The following is a 12,436-nucleotide window of genomic DNA, read 5'->3' on the forward strand; positions in this document are numbered from 1 at the left end:
TTCACAGTCTCCCTCATTCTTGCTACTGTTAGTGTCAGGGCATTCCTCATGTAGAAACCAAGGTGCCTAAGCAACTTTCAAAAACTTATAGTAATATATGTTAAATACTCTAATAAAGAAAATAATATATCTTTCATGTATTAAATGAAGGAGAGAGATGAAGAGTAAACAAAAAGCAAAGTAATCAAAAGAAACATAATTCGACAAAGACAGAAGTGAGTCTGTCCTTCGCCAAGATGACATGGAAGGTCTGTACCACAGCTGAGAGCTCAACCTGAATGTCTGGATTTACCCATCAATGGAAGAGTGACAGTAGTAGCTTTCTTTCATGAAATTTTTTTCACATTTTTAGGTATTCTTTCTTTAGTGAATATGAAAAGGGGCTGGGATAAAATATGTTTTCAAAATTTTGGTAGATATATATATAAACAACTAATAGCTTACATGAAAAAGCTATAATTACCCTTCAGAATGCTGCTTTGTATTTGAAATCTGAGGAGAACTGAACGTTAAAAAAACATGCAAGCTGTTAAATGCAGATTTAGAGGATGCATACCTCATATGCATCACAAGCTTTTTGGAAATGTTGGATTACTTTGGCAGTCAAAAGTCTCAATGCAAAAGCATTTTATGTCCATTCAGCATTTTGTTGTTTTTCTTTGGTATACCCTGTAACATGCTGGCTAGAATTGAATTATTTGGTCATTTTATGGCAGAAGGCATAAATCTCTAATTGAGCATGAATTACATTTTTGTTTTTAGAAAGCATATTTGTAATCCAAGTTGTGGAGAAAGGGATAACAATGAATTAAAGGACATTAATTGTTTCCTAGAAAACAGAAGATGAAGATATATATGAATCTGCCCAAAACTATCAGCTTTTTGATACATCTCTTTTGCAGCTAGTGACTCATCCTGGTTTCTTGAGAGAATAAAACCCAGGAACTTGCCTGAACTCAGATACTTTCACTGGATTATAACTGCTGTTTTAGATTAATTAAAGTTTTCTTTCTGTAAGAAAAGGTCAAAGACTAACCAACATACAGTTAAAGATAGATTAATTAAGAACTTTGGTAATAATTAATCAACCAGTCTCTTAATTCCAGGAGCTTTCCTCAACATATCTCAGTAATTAAGTTTTCCTATAGCAGAAATGTCTCATTTCACACTTTTGCTAATAGTACTGTAGGATGATCACATTTTCCCTACCTATCCCTGAATAAGATTCACACTGAGTGAGCACTGGGAAAAGAGAAAAGGATCATGACATTTGTATTCAAGGGAGCTAAGTCCCAGTGAGGTCATGTTTCTAAGCATGCCCGGCCAAGCTTCATTTAGTCCAGTTTCTCATCTTTTGCACTTCATAAAAGCAGGCAAGAAGAGTTTTCATCCATTTGTCATACTCTCTATGCAAGTCTCTAGATAGAGAATATGGTTTCAGAGTAAACAACTGATATTCCACCTAAAACCAACAACATGGAGAGCAACGAGCCTTGAGTGCGTCCAGATGGGACAATAGTGTTTGGACAGAAGCATGAAGTGCTCTATCCTGTCATCTTTCCTGACAGATTTACTGCCAAATGGAGAAAAGAGGGGGGAAAAGTACTTATTTTATAGAAACAACTGTTTGCTAAATGTTTTCATGTCCCTGAGCTCTAATATCTTATATATTAATAATTTGTATCAAATGCAAAAGGAGTTAACTCACATCTCACAGTTGGGGAACAAAGCTCAGGATGTAACACTGCTCTCTCATGAGTTCAATTCCTAGTTATTTAAAATGTAGATAAATTCTCAAATGACCTCCCTGAGTATATTGATACCCTTATATTAAGGATTGACATTCCCAAATGTTTATAAAACAATGAAGCATATTATATCTGTTCACAGTACTGGAACATGCTAATTATGCTTGGAGATAACCAAGGATGCTTATGGCAGAGTTGGCCAGAGTGTTGGCAATGAGAATAGTGATGTTCACTTACAACAAGGAGGCAGAAAGAATAGAATCATCAGTGGTAAATGCAGTATAGACATCAACAAAAAATTATTTCTTCAGAGGAACTTTATTTTATTTTACTCACTTTTTCATCTATTTATTAACTTGCAAAAAAAATTCTATCAAAACACACTGGGTAAATATAAAAACATAAATGAGGAAAACACTGAAATATTTCAAGACATCATTGATACACAGTCAAGACAGTTGAGACAGGAACAATTCTCCTGCCAGCTTCCTTTGCTACTGTATGCTTCCAAGAGAAGCTTTCGAGGGCAGAAATGAGTCAGGAAGCCAAGGCTCACATCAGCTCAGACTCCAGCCTCTCTGCTGCAGTTGTCACGTTGCCAGTTAGTTGTGGTTTCTATGATGTAGTGAACCTTCTGGTAGGATTAGGACTTAAACCACCTTTCTCCCACAGACCACTGAATTGGCTTCAAGTGCCATTTTCAGTCACTACTTAATAGCACCTCTGGCTGAAACAAATGCAAAATCCAGTTTCTAAAGAAGACTAAAAAATAGCTGCATGGTTTATGCTGCTGTTGAAAACTTCTTATAGTTTGCATGATAATTTTTTCTCCTTAACATTTTCTCTTCTGCTGTGATAAATTCCCCAAAAAATAGCAGGGAGATTTTATTCCTTGGTAATACAGTGGAGATACAGAAATCAGGTGTCTACAAATGTGAGATGCTCTAGACATCTGAAATCATGCTGGTGAGAAATAGCTATATGACCTCCACCTCTCTTCACCTAGAGTGAGCCTTATGGATTATTAATGGGGGGAAAATGGTAATCAGTGTATTTTTCTTAAATATTACATGAACTTAAAGTTCCTGCACAAAACATCTACAAAAGCTCCATTACCTCATTTCTAGTCATGCAAACTCTGATATTCCGTGCTACACATTACAGTATGAAGTGACTAAAATATACAGCTTTTTACTCCACCTCTCGATAGTTGTCGCTGATTCGATCCAAACTGAGGGAATACAAGAGGTCTCTTCCTCCCACGAACAGTCGCTCTTGATACTCATCCAGCAGCATTATATGAAGACCAAGATATCCAAATGGGCTACGAAACACTGACGTCCTGTTTAAATCCCAGAGCTCTGAAACACAATCAGAGTGTGAGTGATAAATACCAAACAGCTTAGCTTTCATGGTTTCATTTTCATATCCTCCTAGGGAACTGGACAAGAAGTTGTGGGACATTAAAATGCTAATCGTATAATCTTTGAGCAAGAAAGAGACACGAGACACCTGGGAACAATTTTCAAAATGAGCCAGTTCACCAGGAGGTTTGTGTGTGAGTCTTTGCATCATAATCTTTATGCTTAAAATATCATGAGATAGGGAGGGATGAAAAGTACTTTTCTCCTTGATATTTTCTGAATGTCTAAGTACTTTTTAGGACGGTAACTGCAAATGAGGCAAAAAAGAATGAATTGATGGAAACCGAAAAAAGAATAATAAAGTGGAAACTGTCTCCTTGTCTTACTCTCAGGCATGTCAAACTACAGGTTTTCACTGTGTGCCCAGTTTTTTCCTGGGTTTGTTTTTTTGGGAGAGGATGGTGTTGCTTATTTTAAGTCCAGCACTGTCTTCACTCAGTTCATTGAAAACATTGCCTCCAAATTCACTGAAAACAGTATAAAATCTGTGAAATGAATATTCAAAATTTTCCAGTATTGATTTTGTCAAAAATGTGTTGACCTGATATGGGAAGCTGGGGCTTAGCTATCCATGATCCAGGCTAAAGTCAATTCCACAGAGAAAAGGAAGTGCATCCTGGGTAATGTTACAGAAACTTGGAATCAGGCCTCAGGAAGGAAGCAAGAGGCAAGCACAGGGATCTTTCTGCACTCTGGTGCAGAGCACAGCCTAGCTTACAGCAGGTCAGAGATGCTGAAAACCATTTGCTGTTGTTGGGAAGCCTGAAGAAGAGTCATTACAGAGAGTGCCCTAGAACCACTTCCAAAATGGCAGAGCTGGGACTAGGGGGAAGGAACTATGTTCTTAAGTCTGTATTGTTGCACATTCTTTTATTTTGAAGTCACTCTTGGCAAAAGAAATTAAATATGTTTATCCTCACAGTTACCTATAAACTTTTTGAACTGTTTAAATGTATTTAGCAGCTACAGAAGACATTTTGCAAGAGGACTGGTCCACAGGTCAGAGAAAACCCTCACACAGGTCTAACACCATAACATCTATCTGGGATGCCATGTATGCCATCCATACATGCTGTGATTTTCAGAAGCTGATGGGGATATTTAACCTGAGAATCCAGCTTCATAAGATATTTAAACATTAAACCACTGAAATTTATAATCACTATTAAGAAATTTTTTTGTGTGTTCTCAATGAAAAAGGTGTTCCACGCCAAGGGGAATTGAATTCTATATCTTAATTTGAATTTGCCTTGCTCATAAAAGATTAGCTTGACCAAGATGCCTCATGAGGTACCTTAATTAAATTCTAAATTATAGAAAAGATAAGAAAGATCTTGAACCAAGGCAAAAAATTTAACATTCAATAAGGATCTTAATTTAATCTAACAAATTGACACATTTTTTTCATTATAAATTATTAAGTATATTAGGTGTGTGATAAGCAGATTTAATAATAGGATAAATATGTTTTGCCCCATTTATTAGGTAGATTTACTTCAGGTCAACAGAGGCTAAAAGTAACTAATTTCTAAAGCTGTTTCCCTATATGACAAAATTTACATCAAAGGAATCATACTAAAAAATCAGCCTCATAATTCATGTCTTTCCTGAGTGATCTTCAAACAATCTATTGAATAGTACCTGTGTGTGACTGGCCTCATTTAACAAATGGAAAAACTAACACAGAGGAACATCATGATGAGCAGAACAAGAGACTTTTTTGACTAAGCATTGCATACCGACCAGTGGATAGACACACATTTTTTGACAGTGACACACTCAGTGCACAGCTGCATAGGAATGTGGAAATGGCACTTTTAAAGCTTGCTCTTGCCAACCAAATGAGCAGATTGCTGTTTTGAAAGAACACTGTTTGTTTCTGAACAGATTAGAAATTGAATGAAAGCAGTGCTAGAAATACTCTCTTGGTCCTAAATAAATCCACTTTTTATTTGCAAGAACATGAAACATTCAATATATTTTGTTTTTGAGATAGTCTTGAAGTGAAAAGAATTGCATTTTAAATTCTAGTTATATATCATCCATAATAGGATACTGTGGTGGCTTCCCCTGATCTTTTTCTGTGTTGTCCTGAAGGCAAATTTTTTGTCAATGAGACAATATTTTTTTAGACAGATCAGATATGACTCATGTGTTCTCCATGAGAGGACAAGAAACAATGTACAGTCCTCTACCTGATCACATAAATTGGTAACTATTCATGTAAGACTCAGTCCTGCAAAGCACACCTGCAAATTGTATTGTCTTAAATGAAAGTTGAGAATATTAAACACCTTTCAATATCAAACTTGTAAAAATAGATATTTCTAGAACTACCTCCAACAAACTATACAGACATGTGGGTTTTTTTTTTTTTCCATGGGGATAGAGACAAGAACAGAAGCAAACTTTATGCCTGGAAGGGCTGGAAAACATCAAGCAGGTGACCCAGAGAGTGATTTTGTACTGAAAAAAAGTAGTAGTATTATGTAAATCCTTCAAAAAGTAGTAGAATTTCCATACATTGTAGGATATCTGAGATATTAGCATAGTGCAGGCAAATAGAATGCAGCACTTTCTGAGTGCCTGGAGAAGAGGTGGGATATCTGGGAGTCTCAAATGGTACTAGAAGCCTGTCATTTCTAGGCAAGTGAATCTCATCATGATGTGGCTGGATGTAAATGCATGTTTTGAAGCAGTAAAACATCTTTCATGTAGTACTGTGCCCCCTTCAGCAAAGCTGGTGGGCTTCCATGTGGCACTGCAGGAGTGCAGCTGTACTGCTTCCAGACTTGAGCTGCTGCAGCCACACATTTCACAGCCTTCACATTCATACAGTGAATTATTAGTTCATAGAATCACAGAATGATTTGGGTTGGAAGGGATCTTAAAGATCATCTTGTTCCAAATTGGGACACCTTCCACTAGGACAGTTGCTCAAAGCCCCATCCAACCTGGCCTTCCAGGGTTGGGCACCCACAGCTGTGTCCACAATCCATGTCAGTGTCTCATAAGTCTAAAGAATTTCTTTCTAATAACTAATCTAAACCTATTCAATTTCAGTTTAGAGCCATCATCCTTTGTTCTATGACTCTATGTTCTTGTAAAATGTTCCTCTCCAGCTCTCCTGTAAACCCTTTAGGTACTGAAAGGTGCTACAAAGTCTACCAAAGCCTTCTCTTCTCTGGGATGGACTGCCCCAGCTCTCTCAGCCTGTCTTCATAGGAGAGGCGTTCCAGCCCTCTGATCATCTTCATGGCCTCCTTTGGACTCCACATCCTTCTTGCAAGAGGGATCCCAGACCTGCATTACTGCACTTTGCAGTGTTGAGTTACCCTCAGTCATTGAAACCAGCACAACTGTTATTGAGGCACTTGAATTCAAAGCTAAAGCAATTTCTCCAAAATCTACCTGCAGACACCTTATGTTCACAAGGGTCATCCTGTAAATATAGATTCCTTGACGTGTCAAGGGCTGTGGTCCCCGCCATGCTGATTTAAAAAAAAAATAAAAAATGAAGGTCTAGTATATGTCCAGACTTGAGTCTAACCCAAAAAAAAAGTTGTTCCTCTGCCAAACACTAGGATTTAATAGCTATATTTATGTTGGGCACATCTAGCACACTTACTAGATCAGGTGCAATAGCAATTTTCTTAGAGAATCTGGCCAGAGAAAATATAGTGCTGCCTAACAATTTTAAAATATTCTAGTGGCTAAATCGGTCATTTGAGAAATAGCAGACATGAGTTCAATTTCCTTTTCTAAATGGATTGAAACTCAGATCTTTCTCCTTACATAAAGAAGTCTAATCACAAGCTATTAGCTACTAGATTGGTAGTGAAGGATGGATGCTTTCCCCATTTCCTGTTGAAGCTGTGCAACAAAGTATTCAAGCTTCAGAAAGAGTGAAGAAAAAGTAATACTCTAATTTAGTAGGTAAATTGCTTTTCTGGGAAAGAAATTCTGGCTCTACTGCTCAAGATAGTCTATGCATTTTATATTAAACAGTTAGTGGATAAACTGTATAAATTGTTCTAGCACATGGATTAGAAACCTTCAGCTTCTTCCTCACAAGGGAGTGACTAAGGATTACAGCTGAGTAGAACCCTTCATTTTACTGAGTTTCTATAGATTTCTGTGACCAAAAGAAAAAAAAAAGAAGCCTTTTTTTCTATAAAGATCTTGTGTAAAGAAATAAAAAAAAAACCAACCAAACAAACAAACCCAAACCCAAAACAGAGAAAAAGAGGCTGAATCATCCAGGGAGAATATATTGCCAGCGCTCAACACACAGGGCAAAAGAGAAAGACCTTTCCTACTCTTATCTTTTGGTAGAAACAAATCATCTGGAGTACTGATCCATAAATTTGACAAAATGTTATCTTTCTTACTACAGTGTTTTACCATTTTAATCTAAAGGCTCAAAACCATAACCAAACCCACATCATTACAGTACAAATAGTATTTTACTCAACAAAGGAAAGACTGCTTCAATATTTACATACTCCTATATGGCACTTCAGTTACCTGCAAAAGCCTTAAAGCAAGTCTGGGCTGATAAATTACATTTCATAAGAGGCCAAATCTTAGTTCTTTCCAGGGCTTGCTGGCAAATATTTAGACTGATCTTGCTTACCACACTTGCTCTTATAGCACATCTACTTTGGTAATTATATTCATATTGTATCCTCTCTGACAAGATGGATTCTATTATACACTTGTCTAAGAGTGTTAATTATATTCATAAAGTCTGATTTCTAGAATTATTTAATGATCAGTATGTAAATCTTTCTAATTTTCAAGATTATTTTATGAGCCATTTCTATCAGAAAAAGATTGAAGTCACCCTTTATTTCAATATTTTTTTTTAAATATGAATGACTGATACCTTAAATATGCTTAGAACATTAAATGCACAAACTTTATTGCTGCTCCACAGCACCCAGAGTATAGTGACATTTCACTTATAACAGGTTCTCAGATTTTAAGCATGTAGGGAGTAAGATATAACTTTGGAAATTCAATATAGACAAATCTCACTGCAATTTTTTAATTTTTGTTTTTTTCCTCGGGGAGTGAGAAAGCTGCTGTTGCTCTGCTCTCTTTTTCATAGCATTACCTCATCACAACTGCACAAGTCTATTACTTTTGCCCTTTTTTGCCCTCATAAAAATCTTTGGTTCCCCTTTTAAATTCTTCAGAAATATAGTCTCACCTCCCACACTACTTCATGCTGCAGATCATTCTTCCAGCAAAGATGTTTTCCAGATGCAGGGCACTGACAAATGAGTCCACATAAGGTGGATGTCTCAGTGCTGCTTTACAGGAAGAGTTAACAACTGGGGTTGCCTTCTGTCCCCATCAATAATGTAAAAGGCCACTGGTATATAGTTTAGGTAATGTGAATACCTGAATAACATCTTATACTTCAAATGATATGCATAGTCCTGGAATATAGAATTCTATACAGCAATAAGTTTTACAAGAATTTCATAAACCTTATGTAATTTTAATCAATTTAGCTTTTTCTGCTATATTGCTGACAAGTGATAACAAAATCTGCTTACATGTGACAAAAAAAAGACAGAAATAAAAAGGAGGAAAACCCAAAAAGAGACATAGGGGAGAGCCTGAAATATCTGTGACACAGTTTATGAACTACAGGTTAATCGTAAGATCAGGCAATACAAGGATCCTTCAGTTTTAAACCACCATTACTTTAAGGCAAATGTCTATTCAAGGGGACTCTAAAGAGTCATCCATCACAAGGACAAATATATAAACTTACAAGTGGTTGAATAACTCTGACAAGGTTAAGACCTTTAACTGGCAATATTCTGTATAAAATTAGTAACAGGAGGCAGAAGATTTCTTCCCTGGGAAAAAAAAAAAAAAAAGAAGACTAAATCTCACCCAAAAAAAGTATGCTGCTGAATGAGATTAGCAACTTTTACTTTCTCGTGTTCACAATCCTCAATCAACTATATTGCTGCAAAAATAATTATAAAGTCATGAAAGTGATTGTCAGGTGATGGAAAGATACATTGTCAGGTGAACCAGTGAGGAACTGAACTGATTCAGCAGTAGAAAAGGAGAAAGTGTAAAGTAGCCAGAGATGGTCAAACTAAATCCTACTGCATGAAATTTGCTAGGAAAATGAGAGCCAAGAACTTTAAAAGCAGAATTAATTGCAAAATAGTAAAGTAACTAAAAAAATCTTGGTAGTAGTAGTGCTGGAAGATACCACTATAATTTTAAAACAGTTCTTAAGATGCTTTTGATTTTTATTGGAGGAACATGAATCAGTAGGAGATAAAAGGCTGTGAGGGAGAACTTTCACTGCTTGAGGTTTCATCTGTATGGCTGCCAGGCAGATGCTTCAGAAACTTGGCAGAGTAGGAGACAGAAAGCAAAGTCTAGTAAAGACAAGCAAAAACCCATTAGTCCCTAACTACTCTCACATGATTGAACCTCTGCTCTTAACAGCAGGTGAGTTTGGCTGTCTCGCTTTATTTGGAGAAAATGTAATTGGCTTCATGAAGGGAGCTGCTTCAGCAAAGCCCATGAATAATTTTGCTTATTTGGTTCTCTTCCTCTAAATGTGTGGATCTACTGATGAAGTTTAAATTATAGTGAAAACTTCAAAGATCTTTCCCTGTCAGTTTGTCCAAATTACAGGGGCAAAAGTTTCTGAAATTAAAAGATATGGTTTGTGGAGAAAATAATAGCTTCAATCCCTACACAAAACAAAACATGCTTCTGTCTCTTTTTTTTTTTCCCTAAGAATATTGCAAAACCCTACAACTGGAGCATATAGTGTATCTTAGGAAATGTTGCTTCTTTTAATTCTACTAAACTCATGGCAGAAAAAATCTGGGTAACTTGAAAGTCTTTAACACATCTAGTCATGATAGCTCATGTTCTAATCCTTGATATTTCCATTTCAAATTATTATACCTCATTCATTTACTATGACATGCATCTACTCTGTCAGATCTAGAAAATATTTAGCTTTTCTTCCCTGATGGCAAAATAGCATATTCAGTTAGTAGCACTATAACTGATTTGGTTTTAGTTGGTAAACAACAGAAATATAACCATTACAAAATGATAAAAGTTTATATCATTAATATACCACCTACTAGTAAAAAAGGAAAGGTCATGCTTACATAGTATTTCATAATGTTTCAAGTTCTTGCTAGAAACTTCTGCAGTGTACATCTATTTAAAAATAACCACACACCATTTTCATACAAGCTGGTTTTATGGCAATTTTAATATACATTTCTAGAATGTCATACCAGTCCAATAAAAATATATGATATTCAATTTAATGTTACTAATGCTTGAAAAGAAATTAAATTCAGTGCAATAAAATCTTGGTATTTTTGGTATTTCATCATACCTACCCAGAAACGATGGACAATTTGCCGACTGTCTTAGAAGAAAACCTCTTTGTAAATCAACAGAAAGCAATTACAGAACTCACTGACTGTCATGTATGTTGAAATGCAATTTGTTTTCTGGCATGTGACCCTACCAATTTCTGGATCTCACTGATTTTCATTACAGCAGTAAGCTACTATGATTTCTGATGGAAGGCCTAATCCAGAGCTCATCTGCCACTTTTCCCAGTTAAGTTCATTAACTCTGAGCTAAATAATCATGCCAATATAGACCAAATAGATGTGAAACAGTATATGAAAAATAGTGTCCTTCTGGTTTTGATCTAAACAAGCAAAACAACAGAGAATTAACTTAGAACGAGAAGAAATCTTCATAATTTCAATGTTAAACTTCTATATAGATGAAAATGTCTTCCATTCATTAAGCTTTTAATTACAGTATTTAACATTCAACAGCAATAACAATTTCAAACTTCATTTAGCCCATCTCTATATCTAGCCCATATCTATTTCCATTTAGCTGGATATTGCTTACAGAATGATGGACATTTTTTTGTTTAGCTTACCAGTGTGATTTTTCTTGGAAAAGGTACATGCATCTCCAAAGTTCTATCTGAAAACACAGTTCAAAACCATGGTTGTGATAGAAAATATCAAACTATATTAATTGCTCATGTAAAATTACATAAGACTTGGGCTGTTATAAGTCCCCAGGTCTCAGTGAGTATTTCATTAAACCAGCCTAATGTGGCTGCCTAAGGCTCGCTAGTGACTTCAGCAACTTGATCCACTATTTTAAGAAAAGCATTTTAGGAGATGATAATAGATGATAATTTTGTGAATAATAAATATTTTTATCAATGTTATAATTTTTTTTCCAAAAGGAAGACTGCACAATAGAAATCTTCAGAAATGTGTTTTTCTATTAAAACATTCCAGTGTAAATATAAATTTGAAATTTTTACTATGAAATTATACCACTCTAAGGATGACATAAGCATCCATAAAATAGCCTTTGTGAGCATTATCCACTTCATCCAATATATCTTGAAGGAAGTTAAGCTCAGAAAGAAATGAACACCCATTTAAAATTGCACTCACTGAAGATGTTTTATATTATGTTTAATATCTTAATAGTGTTAACAAGTGAAAGAATCAATTTATAAAACTTGAATTTTAGAAGATACATATGGTTCAAATAATCACAGACCTCTCCTGATGAAACACAGACAGCCCAGTCTCTTGAGGACCTGATTTATTAAGGTGTACCAGTAACTACATACATGCTTATTACCACACCAGTCTGGGAAGAGTAGAATTCATCCTATGGAGAGACCCAGTGTTTTGACAGAAAGAGAATCTGGTGCTTTCATTTAAAATGAAGATGCCAAAAGTCAGGAGTTTATGCTGTTCAAAATGACTGTTAAATTGAATTTCCCTTGTAAAAGATGGATAAAAATGAGCTATCTCATGTGACTTTCAGCGGCATATGCTCCTGGGCAGGATGGCATGTGATTGACAGTATGTGTAAGGCTATCTGGAATCATGAGCATGATAAAAACCAGAATGGAGGAAAAGGGAGGCATTGTAAGAAAAGCACAAGGCACAGGGAAAATCAAAATGGAAATAGCTAAAAAGATGAAAGGAAACTTTCAAGGTATTATTTTTTCCCTGCCAAATAAATTACTCACAGCATATGGAGAGTTTGAGATAATATTCCATAGGTGAGTTTAGAAAGATTTGCTACACCTCACACACTGAAACAAGCTCAGTTTTTACTGAACATAGAAACTCCATAAACAGCAGTGAAGAGATTTATATAGAAATGAGTACATTGTTAGTTCAAAGTCTGTTCTCT

At 35.7% G+C, this 12,436-nt stretch overlaps 1 protein-coding gene across 1 annotated transcript in view; it reads right to left on the bottom strand.

Moving 5' to 3' along the window:
* SEMA3E (semaphorin 3E) overlaps positions 1-12,436 on the bottom strand; it is a 136,979-nt gene that overhangs the window by 63,613 nt on the left and 60,930 nt on the right. Inside the window, exon 2 of the mRNA XM_071550105.1 lies at positions 2,949-3,109. Coding sequence (XP_071406206.1) covers positions 2,949-3,109 — 161 coding nt within the window. The remainder of the gene's footprint in view (positions 1-2,948; positions 3,110-12,436) is intronic.

The sequence above is a fragment of the Pithys albifrons genome, chromosome 3 (genome assembly GCF_047495875.1).
Source record: "Pithys albifrons albifrons isolate INPA30051 chromosome 3, PitAlb_v1, whole genome shotgun sequence".
Lineage (NCBI taxonomy): Eukaryota > Metazoa > Chordata > Aves > Passeriformes > Thamnophilidae > Pithys > Pithys albifrons.